The 18,427-nt window shown below is 34.6% G+C and overlaps 1 protein-coding gene across 1 annotated transcript in view; it reads left to right on the top strand.

Annotated features, from left to right (window-relative positions):
- Window positions 1-15,449, top strand: part of FAP (fibroblast activation protein alpha) — a 93,939-nt gene extending 78,490 nt beyond the window's left edge. The window contains exons 21-26 of the mRNA XM_049772866.1: window positions 3,289-3,343; window positions 11,712-11,811; window positions 12,946-13,010; window positions 13,504-13,576; window positions 13,865-13,938; window positions 15,348-15,449. Of these exons, the coding sequence (XP_049628823.1) occupies window positions 3,289-3,343; window positions 11,712-11,811; window positions 12,946-13,010; window positions 13,504-13,576; window positions 13,865-13,938; window positions 15,348-15,449 (469 nt within the window). The remainder of the gene's footprint in view (window positions 1-3,288; window positions 3,344-11,711; window positions 11,812-12,945; window positions 13,011-13,503; window positions 13,577-13,864; window positions 13,939-15,347) is intronic.
- The last annotated feature ends 2,978 nt before the right edge of the window (window positions 15,450-18,427 follow it).

Raw genomic sequence — 18,427 nt, 5'->3', positions numbered from 1 at the left:
ACTTGCCAATGCAGCATATTCAGTATTAAATTGTCAATATATGGGCCCGGAGAAATAGCACAGTGGCATTTGCCTTGCAAGCAGCTGATCCAGGACCAAAGGTGGTTGGTTTGAATCCCGGTGTCCCATATGGTCCCCTGTGCCTGCCAGGAGCTATTTCTGAGCAGACAGCCAGGAGTGAACCCTGACCACCTCCGGGTGTGGCCCAAAAACCAAAAAAAAAAAAAAAATGTCAATATACAATCTCTCTAGTCAATGAACTTGTAATTTACTATTGTTATAGTATACCTCCTATCCTTAGAAAACATTGCTGTTATTTGGAAATTTCTAGTATGTGCTCTAGTACATAAGAATAAATGTATGGTCATTTATAAATTATATGCAACAGAGGAGATTCCACTTGGAGTGGTGTTTACTTTTAAAGCCAATATTCTTTTTTGGGAAAGGGCATACCCAGTTGTGCTCTGGGATTACTCTTGGCTATGCATTTAGGAATTATGGCTCCTGGCAGAGCTTGGGGGAGCACATAGAGTGCAGGGAATCAAGCAATGTTCAGCTACATTAAAAATTTGCAACTTACTTGCTGTACTTCGATCCCTTAAAGGCAAATTCTAAAAAAGTGAAAGGAAAGACTGAGATTTTATTTATTAAAAAAACAAAAGTTATTAACAACTAGACTTACAATAATTATCCTGGAGAATAGATTAGCATATCTCAAAAAGTGTTTTGGGAATCAGATACCAAATTTCTAACTAGGAGAACTGGGATATAATTCCCTTCATAGTAGCTCTCAAATTTCTCATACCTTTTCCTCCAGCTTCATGCAAACACAGAATAACACTTGTTCTTTTGAGTCTCCTATAGATTGTAGTCTATAAAAATAAAATATACATTTTGGAAACAACAATAAATTATGAGGCTGTTAGATTTAAATAATTCAAAATAGAAAAAACTGCTCCTACAATCTTAAAATTTTGTCTATACAAAAATAAAAGGAATACTTCAAATCTTTGAGGGTCAAAAGCATAAGCTTGCACCTTGTTATCCTCAAGCTTATTTGGAAATGTTACATATGTGAAACTCATAAACTTTAATAGTTAGGTGGTAATTCTACTTATTCAGGGTTTATTTGGGAGTTTTGACATTCTCACTAATTTAAAACTGCATTTAACTTGGTTAGTGGTAAGAAAGAATTACACGAAGAAAAAAATACTATATCATACTATTATAAGATGTTATCAATAAGAACTTTGCCCAAATAAAATAATAATTGATCTTTGATTGAGGACATTCTATGAGAAAAATATAAAGTTCAGCCCAACATGTAATATTAGAAATACCTATTTTGAATTTGCCTTGACATTTTGTTGCTTTAACTACTTTATCAACAGTGTTTCTGAAAACTGCCCTAGACACTCTTGAAAATTTGGAAGTATATTTTATAGACTTGTTGATCTCAAAGAGCTTATATTATTTAACTAACCTTTAACCTGAAACTGTCACATTAAGTGTTAATGTTTCATTTCAATGTTAATTATGCACTATTGTTTCCTGTAAATGTCATTCTCACAGAATAAGCCTAGGAAGGAAGCTGTTAAGTTCCTGTTTCCATGTATCACCTGTCATTTGCTTTTATTGAGATGTGAGGCAATATGATTGTAAACTCGGAGATCATAAAATTGTGATTGATTGTATTGCTTAGAACAGTTTTCAAGCCCCAGTGACAAGATATTTCTTTAACAAAAAAGGGGAATCTTTGTTTTTTAATTTTTGAAGTTTATGGAATATTTGTCAAAGTGTCAGTGCCACCATTTGCTGCATTTTCTCTATTTAGTCATATGTAGCCTCTACCTAGGTAGCAACTTTGCATTTGCTACTGCATTTCTTCCTTGCAGACTCCTCAGTGTCCCAAAGAATCAGTGTAGGGTAAGCTGTGACTGACGGGGCTTCTTCCCATCTGTTTTTCCCGGGCACTTGCCCAATTCCTCTATGCATGGGAAATGTGCATGTTGAATCAATGCAAGGAGCAAAACGGTTGCTGTGAGATTCCTTTAAGAACGCTACTGTTTAACTAATCACAATCACTTCATCCTATTGCCAGAAAAGAATAAGAAGGCCATTAAAGTAACTAGAGATCAAATTTCTGGGAGGCCTGTGTGCAACATTGATCTCCATCACTCTTTTCTGTTACATTTTCATTCAGGCCTCTGCAATGGTTCAATGGTTTTCCGCTTTCTTTTTAATACAACAGCGTGGTTTCTCTGAAAGTGTCTTGGTCTTCCTATCAACCCATTCTCAAAATAAATCAACATTTTCTAGAATAACAACCCCAAATGGGGTCAACAAATAATCGGTTGATTTATATGTTGGAGTGATTCAGCTGTACCCAACACTGGAGATTTTCATGCTCAGGACTCTGACCTGGACCACTGGCTCTTTTGAACAAAAATTGCCAATAGCCTTCCAAGAACAGAATATCACTTAGGAGACAAATTCCCAACAAATATGAATTCACTTTAGAAGCTCTTCTGTGAAAAGTTCAAATGAATCATTTCCACACCCTCAAAGAATAAAGTACTTAAACACAAATGAAAGATTAGTTTTCTTAAATATGAGTAAAAGTGGGTTCTTAAATATGAGTTCAATATGAGTAAAGTTGTCATTCCTTACACTGTAAGTATAAGAGAACAAGATTTCAATAAATTTAAAACAGCAGAAACTTCAGCAACAAAAATTTTCATTGCCAGAAAATGAAATGGGGCCAGAGTGATAGCAGTGGTAGGGTGTTTACCTTGTACAAGGCTGACCCATGACAGACCCGGGTTTGATATCAGGCATTTCATATTGTCCCCTGAGTCAGGAGTAATTTCTTACTGCAGAGCCAGGAGTAACTCCTGAACACCATCAGGTATGGTCCCCAAACAAACAAAACAAAACCAAAACAAATCTTCATTGTGGAAGGTGTAGAATTGAAAAAGTGGTCCCATTATTTTTTCTATTACTAGGGCTTGTCTTTTTGACCTCTCTGAATCTTAAAAAATAATGAAGCATAAACTTTGAATAGGAGACTTTACAGCCAAAAAATTTGATTCAGTAGATGTATTATAGAGTTTAAAGATGACAACATAATTTTCCGAGTTATTTGTAAATGCAGTCTTATTATGCATGTGTTTAAACAAAGAAAATGTAGCATTTCTATTAAACTTTTGGATTAAATATGCTTGTGTAATGAAGTAAATGTCATGTGTACACATTTGAAATTCTAAAAATTTGTTTCTTTTACTTTAGAAAATTCATAGAAATGGGTTTCATTGATGAAAAAAGAATAGCCATATGGGGCTGGGTGAGTTGTTTGATATATTTATGCCTGTTAATTCAGTTCAGCAATCATCATTTTCTCATGTTCGCTTATAAGGTTTCTCATAAAATGTTAATGTTGCAACATAATTTAATCTGTCAGCAACAGAAACAGTCAGTTTAGATAATCTGGGCTTCAAAATGGTGGCTTCAAGAAGTTCTTTTTTTTTTTCAATATTTCAACATCTTTCTTGCATTATAAATCAGCTCATAATTGATACTTATTTTATACTTTAATTCTATAAAAACTAAAAATTGAAATTATAGGAACTTTCAGAATATAAATTCTTTAGTACATATCTAAGTTGTTTTGAATGTATATTCTTATATATACATATATAAATAGACCATCAACATCCTTTTATAACATGTAATACTAATGTATGCTAACTTGTGATTAAATATTAAAATATAGGTCATAGAGAAAATTTCCTATGTTTGAGAAGCATTATCACAAATTTTTAAAAACTAAACAAGGGGCTAGCTAGACCTGGGAGGAAAGTGGGCTCTCTGGTGATGAATCTAGTGTTGCAATTATGTTTACATGGAAAGTGTGATCAATAGCACTGTAATCCTTGTACCTAAATAAAGTTGGTTTAAAAAAGGAAACAAAATGGCAAAACTAATCAGTTATGGGCAATGAGATTTCACTGAAAAGTTTAGAGAAATATTGGAAGGAATTTAGATTTGCCCATAAATTCATCTTCTAAGATTTCCTGTTTCACTTTTTGGTCTGAATTTGTACATTTGCAAGTCAATTTGCAGCAGTTATGTACTTGGGTTGTTTTTCTTCACTGGTTTCTTGGCCTGCACAAGACAGAGGGAATGAAACCCAATAATGTAGAGAAGCTGCAGGATTTGACTCAACTCTCAGCCCAGTGACCAGATGAGAACTGTTAAAATTAAAAACTATCAAATGTCCAATATTTAAAGAAATAAAATTCAAATAAGATGGAAAGAGTTGAAATATTTTTATAATGAAATATTTCAGTAAGACCTTTCCCATCTGCCTTTTTAAGGAATTAAAAAAATAATTCAAAGATTCAAAATTGCAAACTGAAAACATTTCGTCATTAGCATACTTCTAAAATTTGTAACTTTGTTTTTGCAGGCTTTGAAAAACAAAGTTAAACCTTTTATTTTACTTCTAGAAAATTAATATTTATTAATTTTGAGTTGGAATGATTCCATTTGATCTGGAATGATTTAAGAACTTCACTTATCATTTCAAAATATATGTCTAAATATATGTCTATTCTTCTGTGAGAAACTCACTGGCTCTATAAATTTTGAAACTTAACTGTTTCTGTATATTTTGAATAAAATAGTATGTTAGATATCCTTTTTTGTTTATATTCAAACATGGCAGTGACTATGAGATATGTTCTAAGATGTGTAAAGTAAGGATAATAAATGTATAGTCAATGTCTACAATCTAGCATCCAGCAAGTGGAAAAATACCTTATTTTTATACAATCGTTTAATTCATTCTTTGTGTTAAAAATGTATATTTATCTAGCGATAATTAACACATTCATTTTTCTCACCTATGTAGTTACATTTTTACTGAACCCCCAAATAGATCTTATACTGGATTATTTAGGTGATATGAAGATAGTAATTTAGAGTCCTAGATTTCTCACATAGAAAAACAGCTAGGGGCCGGGCGGTGGCGCTCGAGGTAAGGTGCCTGCCTTGCCTGCGCTAGCCTTGGACGGACCGCGGTTCGATCCCCCGGCGTCCCATATGGTCCCCCAAGCCAGGAGCGACTTCTGAGCGCATAGCCAGGAGTAACCCCTGAGCGTTACCGGGTGTGGCCCAAAAACCAAAAAAAAAAAAAAAAAAAAAAGAAAAACAGCTAAAGGTAACTGCTCAGCAGTGTTTCAAGTGTTGTCAAATAAAAAGTCTAGAAAGAGAGAATTAAGGAGAAGAGTTAATTTGGGCAGTGAGAAGGAAAGAAGTATGAAAAGTAAGTAAGTAAAGGAAGGACTAAGAAAAGTAATATTTGAGTTTGGCTAAGAAGCTTAGTAGCAAGAAATTAAACAGAGTGAAGTGTTTTGTCTTGGTTCCTAGTCAACAGATAATAGCATACACAGGGACTCTAGATAAGTTAGGAAAGCCCCAAACTTAGGACACATAGGTTTATGAACAAGAAGGTTGCAGGAATAAAAGGATTACATGGTAGGACAGGGATTAAATCTCTTGCTTCACATAAAACTTCAGTTCTATGCCTGGACCCACAGGTATCTGAGCACTGAACTGCTAGAAGTAACCCCAATGCACAGTGTCCAGAGAAGTTTCTAAATGCCAGCAGGTGTGGCCCAAACTGCCTTCCCAAGCACACAAAATAAAGTCATGAGAAATTAATCTGGAAAGATAGTTAAGTGTGTGTTCATATTTGTGTGTCCACTATATCATGCAATTTTGATTATTATAGCTTTGTAGTATAGATCAAAGTTGGGAAATGCAACCCCTGCATCTTATTCTTCCTTCCTAAGGAAGTTCTTAATTACTAAGAAAGTTATGAGTCTATACAAATTTCAATAGTTTGTTGTGAATATTGTCATTAGAATTTTAATAGGTATTTTATTAAATATGCATAAAATTATGAGTAGGAAATGTCATTTTGAGAATATCCATTCTTCCAGTTCATAAACATGAAATATCTTTTCATTTCCCAGTATCCTATTTCTTTTAGCAGTGATTTAATTTTCACTGTATAAGTCAGTCTCATGGAAAGTTGATATTTAGGTATTTGATATTTTGGGACACTATCTTGAATAGAAAATTCATTCAAGTTTATTTTATTTTCATTCATTATTTGCAACCAAAAATGCCACAAATTTTTCTGTATTAATTTTATAACCTACTCTTTACTGTATTGGTTTATTATTTCTAAGAATATTTTAAGGTTTTTAATTTTATATCATCAGAAATTCTCACTTAATCCATTAGTATGAGGCCCAAGAGTTTGGATTTATAAACGATTACAGGTTGGTTTGGGGGAGTCTATAAACTATAGGTTGAGTGGCACTGTTTTAACTTTTCTAATGCCACCAAATTGAACTTTTTGCTTTGGACTCATACATCTGATTGTTGAATGTGAAGTTATTCACAAACACTTACCAAATTGGTGTTCCAGTTACATATTTTTGAGGGTCACAAGCTGAATTCAACTTAATGCCTATGTCCTTTCATGGAAGGCTATTAGCAATCTGATTAACCTGCATCATGTCTTTCAGCTTTTCCCTGCACTCAATGAATTGGACTTTGTATTTCTTTATTTCCTATGATATTCTGTTTTATTCTCTATTCCGATAATGTCTATATTTATCTGCTATTCCCTACCTCTTTCTGAAAACAAAACAAAAAGATCAGACCTATTCTTTAAGATTTAACTCATCTAGCTATGATTATTTTTGTGCTATAATACTTTTTATAACACTACCACATTTCATTATCCTTATAATAATTATAATGCTTTTTTTAATTTCACTGTTGGTTTGTCTCATGAGGATACTAGTAAATTATGGGAAGAATTATTTTAGCTTTGTTTCTCAGATGATAAGCACAGTACTTTGGCTAGATCACACACTGGAGAAATAGCATTTCCCGCACCTATTCCTATCTGTGTACTAGGAAAAATTTTAAGGAAAGCTTCTATCATATAATTTGTTAAGTGAATTCTATATAATGAATATATAGTGAATTCTATACAATGGTGCATATTCAAAGACAACATTTGATTCTTTGGGCATTACTTTGAGAAATGTGTTTCTTTTGTTTTGTGGTTATTTTATTTTATTTTTTTTTGCATTACACTTGGCAGCACTCAGTGGTTACTCCTGGCTCCAGGCTCAAAAATCACTCCTGGCAGTATCAGGGGACCATATGGGATGCCAGGATTCGAACCGATAGCCTTCTGCATGCAAGGCAAATAAATGTCTTACCTCCATGCTATCTCTCCAACTCCTGAGAAATGTTTTTGAAATCAATAGGTTTTAATCTTTGATTAATAGAAAGAGAATATTGGCTAAAGAGTAAGATAAAGTCTGAGATAAGAAGTAGAGAGTAGTGAGTCATGACACTAGATGACATAAAATGAGAAACAATTACCAAGAACCTAAATTGAGTAGTAAAATAGGAACTAGAATGAGGTCATAGAAAGAACCTGGAATAATTGAAGATGGAGATAAAGGAAATGGCTATAGGGGTTATTCAGCTATTTTTGTCTTCTATCTTAGTAAGTGTTTTTATAAAGTATTAGTATAATATAATGATCTAAGAATAATATATGTATGCACACACATTACTTGTAGTCAAGTAATTAGTAAACTCTAATTCCTACATTGTTATTTCTTCTGATTCAAATGAAATAAAGAGATTTATTTATCTCATCCTTTCATTTAAGTCAAGTAGTGATATTTTCAGCTGCTTCTTTAGTATCAATAGTGAGCCCATGACTAAACCAAAGAAGTGTCTGTGTATGACAGTGGTTCTAAAACAGGCAATTTTGCTCCTCAAAGGATGTTTGGCAAAGCCCGAGATCAATTAGTTTGTCATAACTTGGGGAGTGCCACTGGGCATCTAGTAAATGGAAGCCAGAAAAAATGTAATATATCTCACAATATACAAGGCAGCATCCTATTAAAAACATTTTTTCCAAACTAAAGTGTCAAAAATACTGAGGTAATGAAACCTCATTTTATGCAAAGGAAATTGAAGTAATTATTCTGACAATTGAAGAGCAGCAGGGGGGTTGCCTAAATTATTAAATTATTAGAACAGTAACCTCACTTATGGGCTTTGCTTTGTTAATATAGGCCTAGACAGGTGGTGTTGAATAAGCATTAGTTCATGATTTAATCTTAGTTTCTTTCTCTTCGAGTGACTAATTATAAGCAATTTGAATTACTATGTGTTATCTACAATGTAAAAGTAGGACAAATGCACTTCTACTGAGACTTTATTAAAGACGGAACTTAAAGTTTCACCAGTGTTTACTCTCTTTACTGTAGAGAAGGGATATATGAATTGTAGTTACTTATCTAGTGTTTGAATCCTAGCTCCAAATGCTTGCTGAGTTCATAACTACACCATATTTTCTATAAACCTATATTTTTTAATCTGGATTTGCAGAAATATTTATTTTACAAGGTACTGTGAGGGTTAGGTGAGTTAATAGGAAAGTTATAAAAACAAATATTCAACCTGCTCTACTATGTTATAAATGGTACCATAATGCTAATGATGCATTTATTAAGAAAAATACTTTGCATAATTAAAACATACATGGAATTGGGAGTACTTAGAAACAAACATCAAAAGCAAAATAAATCAATAAGATATATAAAAGTTGTTAAATTATGCTAAGTGATATGGAGAAAAACAAGAAATTCAAGAGAAGAAAATTGTCCATGTTTGCTACAATTTAAGATTAGAAAGGTAGTGAAAGTCACCGTGAAGTGAGTCTTGTGTTTTCTTCTGAGATAAGACATGAAATGGGAGAAAAGGGACATACTTTCTGGAGTATGGAGGAAGAAGGTTTAAGGGCTAGAATTTGCTTGAATGTGGAGAGTTCAATGAACATCCAGAGAGCTTATGAATACAGGTGATATTTGGTGGGGTAAGAAAGAAGATTGTGTGAAAACCAGGAAAACAGCATTGATCATACAAATTTTGCTACTTATTATCACCTGTGGCAAAACTATGCTAATGTACATTATGGCTCACATAAGACTGTTCCATAAACAGTCTTCAAAATTCTGTGCCCTTCTAAGAATTTTTAAAAGCTATCCATCATTTTAGTAAAATGGCAAGCCATCCAAGTGCAAAGGACAAAATTCTAGAATTCTCATGGCCAATCTGCTCTGTAGGTTCTTTTCTTGCAGCAGCCACCCACTCCGCCTTAGAGTCCCACCCATGGGAGAACAGAAAAAAAGTCAACACAGTTTCTATCTCCCACTTTATTTCTACAATCGGAAAAGCGTTTTGGACAGCCAGAGAATTTAAAACTATACCTTTATTATGCTTCTGCAGTGGTCGTTTTTAATCCTTCCATATTTCTAGGAGTGTTTTGCATCCTGGAACATAAAAGTATGTTCCAGTTGTACCACCATCTAATAACGAATAGATAGAAATGGGCAATCCCTAACATTTCAACAGGGTCTTTAAAATCTTTTTATATAGGCAAATGCTTTTCATTTCAAAACTACTTCCTTTCTGCTTCCTGTTCAGGCACTTAGAAGAAGCCAGACCTCAAAGTTTATTGGCAGGAAATATACTTTTCCAATAAAACTTGAGCAGTCATTATTTTTCCAGAAGAAGGCTTAATTGTCTTTTACCAGTCTAAACTTAAGAAAGAAAGAAATATTTATCTTGATAATTGTTGCTAACCGACTTACCATTTTTTTTATTTTAAAGGTGAAAGTGGAACCTAATAGAACACTTTCACTTACTAAAATTATTTGTAAATATAAATGTGCCTTCTGGTTTTAAATTTTGTTTTCCCTTATCAAATCTTAATTTTTTTTCTTTCAGTTCGTCTCCAGGTATAATAAAAAGAGCCCCTGGAGATGCTTCTTCTATTCTGTTCTAGCCAGGTATTCTCAATCAAATCCCACAGTCTGGGACCATAAAACTGTCAGCATTTTAGAGATATTAGGGCTATGTTGTCTTAACTTTTTAATTTAGTTGTGTGGCTAGCCTCCCCCCATTCCTCATGTATTTTATGGTTTCAGAATAGATCTATACCATTAGCTTCTGTGGTCACCAAGCCCATCTGTTACTTGATCCTTCTTTGCCATTAGTGCTCTGTCTCACTCTCCTTTAATCCTCTTTAAAGATCAAGATTTTTATAGCAAAAGTTGACATGATTTATTCTCATAAGAGAAATGAATCCCAGAAATTTGTAGTAAGATTAAAAAAAGCATATCTTTAGTTGTAATGCCGCTGTCCTCTGATGAGTTGTAGGACATTCTTGTATTGGAAAGAGAATAAACACTGAGAACCATTTCTTAATTTAGCACAACTGTTTTTGAGGTATCCCATGTCCCAGAATACTGCTTATTTCCTGTTCCAAAGGAAGTATCTCTCTTCCAGCATGTTAATATAAACCTAATTTGTCTTCAAGGGGGAGATGTGGATTTGTTCTGTTCAAATCTTCATTTTCAGAAAAGCTTCAAATTTCTAATTGACATGGACAGACTTTCTGTCACTAAAGATACATTCTTAAATCACCATTTGATTCCTTGAGAAAAATGTTGAGATACTAAATCTATTTATGACTGGTTTGTATTTTCTTTTGCATTTCCTTATTGTCCACTTGAATTTGTGTAAGATCTTGAAAAGCACCAATGACTTTTTCTCCTCTGAGCTACTACGTTGGAAATTCTCCAAGCAGAATATATAATATCACATTGTACACAAACTCAGGTCATGCTTTGAGCTATCTAAAAGATTTTTCTGTTTCTTAACTTTTTTCCCTTCCTGTTCTGTTATGAAAATAAATACCTAAACACAATGTCTGTTTCATGAAACTTTCTCAAAGTGTGGAAATTATCTTTTTTTTTTTTTGGTTTTTGGGCCACACTTGGCGGTGCTCAGGGGTTACTCCTGGCTGTCTGCTCAGAAATAGCTCCTGGCAGGCACGGGGGACCATATGAGACACCAGGATTCGAACCAACCACCTTTGGTCCTGGATTGGCTGCTTGCAAGGCAAACGCCGCTGTGCTATCTCTCCGGGCCCGAAAATTATCTTAAATGTGTATTTTGGGAATAAATTGGGGGGGGGGGCATTTTCTTTTAAGTAAAATTCTACTTTTGCTCTAGTAAAAATTCTGGTTAAAACAGAATGAAAAATTTTGCATAAAAATTTAGTTAAAATATCTCAGACTGGGGCCCGGAGAGATAGCACAGCGGCATTTGCCTTGCAAGCATTAATACAGCACCAAAGGTGGTTGGTTCGAATCCCGGTGTCCCATATGGTCCCCCGTGCCTGCCAGGAGCTATTTCTGAGCAGACAGCTAGGAGTAACCCCTGAGCATCGCCAGGTGTGGCCCAAAAACCAAAAAAAAAAAAAAATCTCAGACGGTTCCTATCATATTCTGATCAGAACACCAAATCTTTGTGATTGACAAGTGGTAAAATTACCCTTGTGTGTGTGTGAAGTGTGCAGTGAAGCTTGCTGACAAGTAGACATTTTATCTATCCTAACCATGTGCCCTAACTTTCACTAAATCATGCTGTGAATGACTAGAGTTGCTATAAAATTAAAATGCAAAAAGTAAATCTATAACTATGACTATAATTTATAACAGTAAATCTATAACTAACTTAAAACAATGTCTCTGCAGTCCTATGGAGGTTATGTTTCATCATTGGCCCTTGCATCAGGAACTGGTCTTTTCAAATGTGGCATAGCAGTGGCTCCAGTCTCCAGCTGGGAATATTACGGTATGAAAAATATATCAGAAGTAGGAATGCTAAAACATTTAATACACTATTATTCTACATTTGAGGTTCTGGGTAAACAAATTATGTAGTAAAATTCACCCTAGAGTTGCTAGGGATAGGATAATCTGCAAATGAGTGATTTATATGATTCCTTATCATCTAAGCTATTGTAAAGAAATCTTAACAGTAAACTTCACTATTGTTTATTCCCTTCCAAAACCCATGTGGGCACTGCTTAACCAAATCTTAAAAATCAGAGTGAACATTGTGCTTTTTGCAGGCACATAGTGACAACATGGCAGCGTTCTTCTGGTTTTTAAGTACATCAATCACAAGCACAGGTGGGGACCAAGCCATTTACTTTCACATCACACAGTGCCTTGGTCTTGTTCCTAAAATCAGAGAAACAAGAATCAAGAATTATACCTTCCATGTGTCCCTGTGATTGTGATTAATATCAACATGGGGTAATTATTTGAAATTTAGGAAAGAATTGAGAAGTTGTGACTTGTAGGAATTTTTTATTTTGATAAATAAGTGCATTGGAAAGAAGATTTATGGAGGTACACCTATTAATGTAGATACCTGTAATCATAGTGGCTGCACTGATAATTTTTTTTGAAACTTCTGAGAGGTCATGGAATTTTTCATGTCACAACATCTCTTCCTGAAAGATTTTAAAGAGAAGTATAAAAACTTAAACACAGGGGCCAGAGAGATAGCACAGTGGTAGGGTGTTTGCCTTGCACACAGTCGATTCAGGACAAACTGTGGTTCAAATCCCGGCATCCTATATGGTCCCCCATGTCTGCCAGAATTGATTTCTGAATGCAGAACCAGGAGTAATCCCTGAGTGCCACCGGGAGTGGCCTAAAATAAAACAAATAAACAAACCTTAAAAACAACCCTTTCTGATAATAGATATTCCTACTTTCATTATCACCTCATTATATCTCAAGCCCTTGTGCCCAATTGCAGATCAAATGACTTTGATGAAACATTACAGTAAAGGAAAGCAAGAACCTTCATCACCAACTTTACACAGAAGAAATTGAGTACTAAAGTAGAGAGTCTTTTCCACTCATTAAAAGGCACAGTCCACATTAAAAAAACATGTTCTTATATGTTTCACAGCATCTATCTACACAGAGAGATTCATGGGTCTCCCAACAGTGGAAGATAATCTGGAGCACTATAAAGTAAGCATTTGTTGTTTTATTTAGGCCATTAACTTATTGTACATATGCTAAATAATTTTAAATTCAGCATTTACACATATTTTCCTGTATTCCCCTAGCAAATATCATGATCTTTTGTTGACTGCAACAGACCTCACTTAAAAGGATTTACTCTTTTTTTTATTCTTTCTTTTCCCATTTTATTTTCCCTAACTTTTCTTCCCCCCCATCCTTTTGTCCCCACACCCACCCCCTCACAGCTTGAGCGGGCATCATTTATGCCTAAGGTCTCACTCATATGTAACATATGACATAAACTTCCAGTTTTTCAAACTAAGAATCAGATGGAAGTAATGCAAATGATGATGAAAATGTGTTGCTCTGACTCTTAAATATTTATCAACCAAAGCAATACATAATTTCAGTATTGGTGCTAAGTCCATTGCACAATGATTTAGCTAGTTTTCTATTAGAACTTGCAGCAACCAAAATGTTAATTTTTCCTGTTTTCCAGAATTCAACTGTGATGGCAAGAGCAGAATATTTCAGAAATGTAGACTATCTTCTCATCCACGGAACAGCAGATGGTGAGGTTTAAGCAAGACTCTTACACATAAAAATACTGAGCCAGCATCACTTTGTTTAAAAAACATTAAGCATCCTCCTATGCCTATGCTCAGGGTCAATACCTAAGAGTCAGAGGCATTTCCATAAGTGAATGTGATTACTCACTTCTGACAATGTCAGCTCCATGACTAGGTAATTGTTGGTGTTCATTTCCAGGCAGTACATTGTCACTCAATGCTTTCTGGTATTTAGCAGCACTTTAACTCCCTCTCACTCTCTCTTTCTCTCACCCTCTCTCTTTGTTGCAGATAATGTGCACTTTCAAAATTCAGCACAGATTGCTAAAGCTCTGGTTAATGCACAAGTGGATTTCCAGGCAATGGTATATAATTTTGTTTTACTCATATTTACAGCTTTAGACCCCTAAACCTCTAAAATTATTATTTTATTTCTTTTTTAAACTAAAACTTGACCCAAAAAGCTGCAGGGTAAAGAAAGCAGAACGTTAGCAAATCTATCTTTCATCTCTTACTAACTTTCTGAAGGATACCAGGCCAATCCTGACAATTCTGGCATCCTAGTTGAGCCATACATAAAATAAAGGCATCCTGATAAGATTATACAATGTTCTAACTCAAGCATCTGATAGTTTTGTGATGCAGTGTACATAAATATAACTATATTCCTAGAATCCCTGCAAAATCTCAGAGTCCCAGAGAATTTACAAGGTTTTGTTCTACAAGGAAAATTTCAGAATGTGAACGGACTTTATGCAGTTGTTATGCAACTCTTCTCAGTGTCAAAGGGATATTTTAATCAAGGTTTTCTTAAATCCCTGGCACAGGTCTGTCATATTATAGAAACTCATATTTTCCCTGACTGAGTAAATGAGCTAAAATCTAGACTATATGAGGAATGAAAAAAATGATGAGAAATTATGTGCAAAGTCAGGATTAGGAAAAAGTCCTATAGTTAGCTTTCTTCCTCCACAGGGAGTATACATTCTCCCTCCCTAGTTTGCTTAGATAGACAAAAGGAACCCAGAAAAGGAAAGCCTGTGTTTTGTAAATAAGCTTTTAAAAAATAATTCGCAAAGCATAAGATAAGATTTTTCTAATTTTTTGCCCAATTGTAATCCCTGATTAAATTCAGATTATGATTATAGAGCATTTTATTATGACTTTTATTTGGTAGAAAACTTCCATCTTATGATAAATAATAAAAAAAGAAAATTAAATTTGTAGTAAAATTTTTCTGTTTGTTTTTTATTCATTCTTATTCATTTGTGGGAATATAATACTATCTTTAATTCTTATAGAGGGTATCTATGGTTATATGGATTTTCTGCAACATAGAAGAAATAGATTTCGAGGCTAGAAGCCTCATGAAATATTTGAGCCAGAAGCCTTGGGAGAAATAAAAATCAGTCTTCTCCTTTTTAAAATGAAGAATCTAAGCTCCAGAGTAACTTAGAAATAACATCATTGAGAACAAGATTCACTGAGCACCCAAACCTGTCTCTTAAACCTAATCCCTTATCTCATACCTAGGTTACTGGATTCTTAAGATCTCCATCATGGAGAATTTGAATAAGAGAATAGAAATGAAGGTTAATCAAAAAGCTTAAATCACCCCATTTGAAATGTTTCCATATGAACTCCTATCTAAGTAGTCTCAGGAGGTAGAATTTCTCTATAATATTGGAGTAATAATTATCTCCTATGAGTTTGAAAAGGTTAGAGTTCCTTGCAGTTGCAGGTGGAAAACTGATTTCTTCCCTTTATCTTCCAGTGGTACTCTGACCAGAACCATGGCATATCCGGCCTCTCCACAAAACACTTGTACAACCACATGACCCATTTCCTCAAGCAATGCTTTTCTTTGACAGACTAAAAACAATGCAGATACAAGCCTATCATAGTCCAACACTTGGTATAAATGCCTCAAACTGTTTGCTTATTTTACTCTATGCTGTTAAATGTTGGTGTAAACAAATAAAGGAATGATGCCCTAAAAGCTGACAAAAATTAGAATGATTCTGAAGTTCAACCTCAATGTTGTTTACATTTTTTGGAACTCGGGAAGAAAATGGAGCCTCACTGTTTGCTTTGGAAACAGTGTTTCGTTGCCTTTTTTTTTATTAAGGAAAAATATAAAGTCAGAAGTCAATTTGATTTTGTATGTGTGCATTAAATTCATGTACCTGTCTCTAATGTAAAAAAAGAACATATGGTAGATAAGAGCATGCCTAATACTATGGTGGTCATGGAGAAGAAACCAGAAGCACTTTGGATTTTTAACATTTGGATTCCTGATGTTGAAAAATGTAATGACTCTGAGTATGCAAAAGCATTGTTCAGAAGTCAAGTTTGAGATGTGTTTTGTAGAAGCATGCTGATGTTTTCACTTTATGCTGTTCTTCCAAGAAATGTTTACTTAGTGTCTCCCAGAAGACTTCTTTAACATTGCCAAAAATATAAGAATAAAGTCAGAATTTTGAATTCAAACATTACCAAATTTGAAGCACTTTTTAAGAGAAGCCTCTTTAAAGATAAAATTATAATAGCAAATGCATTCAGATTGTTAGGATTCATTAAGCTACACAAATAAACAAACAAACAAAACATAGATATAAATATATAGATGATCTGCTGCAAGCGGCTTCTGCCTTACAGCACTAGAGCGATTTCGGTGAATCCACTTCAGGGAGAATGGGTTGCCCAGCATACAGAGAAATATGAAATATGAAATAAATAAAACCACAATAGATAGATTAGTTCTACATTATAGTTTTCATTTTGAGCAATAACCACATAAATATTGTAATGCCTTCTACACTAAAGACAATGTTTTGATAACTGACCCCATCAACTTAAAGTTGCTTGTCTTCCTTATAATATACACAATTTTTAAAAGATGCTTATCAGAATTCCTAAATATAATTCTTGCGAGTCCAGAAGCTACTGTCTAGAGGACCTTTCTTTGTCATATTCCCCAGCACTGAATTGACTTGGATGATTTCTACTCATCCCTAATTTGATTCTTTCTTGATTCTATAAAGCTAAAGAGCTATCCAGAAAAAGCAGTTACATAAAGGAATTCAAATATCAGAGAGCACAGACTCCTCTCAACTTTTCAGACAAACACAGGGAATGCTCATCACTCTATTTAAACTGCTTTCTGAAATTAATTCTCCTACTCAGTACACAGAACCCACCTTGCCACTGGAAGGGTGTTTTGCAATGTGTAGGAAGCCTGAACAATCATCCTACAGGTTCCAAAATGGCTTCTATACCATACTCTTCCCATCCACATCACCATTAATGCAGTAAGGAACATGGAAAAGTTCTTTCTACAACTTTTTTATTCTGTTCTCTTATTCAGACTCAAGTCTGAATTTTTTTTTCATAATTTCTAATCATTCATTCTCTCCATCAAGAGAGAGGAGAATAAACAGAGTTGTTTCTAAGTCTCTATCAAGGAAAAAACATTGGATAATGAAAAAAACATAATAAAAAGTTGTTACTCTAATTTATTTGCTGCTTCTGTGGAATTTGTGAAAGTGTTTTTTAATGTCGGTCACCATGCAGTAAGAAGTCTCTAGCCTCAGGCCTTTGTTCTCACTGCCATAGAAGCATCAGATAAAAAAACCAAAATTGAGTAATTTTCCAATATAAAAACCTCCAATGAGGGGCCAGAGTGGTGGCACAAGTAGTAGGGTGTTTGCCTTGCACACAGCTAACTTAGGACCAATCATGGTTCAATCCCCAGGCGTCCCATATGGTCCCCTAAGCCAGAAGTGATTTCTGAGCACATAGCCAGAGTTACTCCTAAGGTCACAGAGTGTGAATCAAAAACCAGTATTTAAAATAGGTAGATATTATTTATAGAACATTATAATAATCACAAATAGCAGTGGTGTTTTCATAGATTATTCACAGTCCATGTCTTAGAACACAGTAGTTTCACCATTAGACAAATAATTGAATGCCTCCATGATTATGGAAGACTAAGAATATATATGTTGAAATCTTCTCTGACCTCCATAGAATGAACTACACAAATTCTCTCAAGACTGGGCATGTATTTATGTATTTATTGATTTGACAAACATTTACTGAATCTGTATATATCCCAAAAAATTGAGTGGCAATTTTTAATTTCATATTTTATATAACTTTAATGTAGGCTTCTGACTTAGAAGGTAAAAGTTTCTTAAAAACAAGGTGGGTGTAGATGGGGCCGTTGAGATAGCACAGCAGTAGGGCATTTGCTGTATACATAGCCGGTCCAGGATGGACAGTGGCTTGACTTCCAGCATCCCATATAGTCCCATGAGTCTGCCAGGAGTAACCCCTGAATGCAGCTGGGTGTGACCCAAAAAACCAAAATAAATAAATAAATAAATAAATAAATAAATAAATAAATAAATAAATAAACAAACAATGGGGAGAAATCTCAATAGAAAAATAATACCATACTAAAAAGAATGATTAAAAAGTCTTATCTTTTTTACTTATAGAAAGTGGAGGCCCCATACCAGAGCCCTTCTCCCTGGCCTGGGGAGTGCTAGGAAGCTTGGTAGACCCCTTGTCTTTTTCCCCTGACTCTAGGCCTTCCCTGGGTGCCAGCTCAGATGGCCAGAAGTGGGTTCAGGTGGACTCTTAGTGGTCCTCAGGCTTTCCCCCTACCTCTCCCTACACTAATGGGAATGCGCTTTGGGAGAAGGGCAGGCCATTCTAGCACTGGTTTATGTTGGGATAGTCACTGGAGTTTTTTCTCCTTGTTTTCCTATTGATAGTATTGTATGCATATATTTTATATATCCATAACATCCATCTTGTATTGTGACCTTGATACTGCCCTACAAA

The sequence above is a fragment of the Suncus etruscus genome, chromosome 5 (genome assembly GCF_024139225.1).
Source record: "Suncus etruscus isolate mSunEtr1 chromosome 5, mSunEtr1.pri.cur, whole genome shotgun sequence".
In the NCBI taxonomy this organism is placed as follows: Eukaryota; Metazoa; Chordata; class Mammalia; order Eulipotyphla; family Soricidae; genus Suncus; species Suncus etruscus.
Note: the sequence above shows the minus strand (reverse complement) of the source record. Positions and strands in the feature narration are given on the sequence as shown.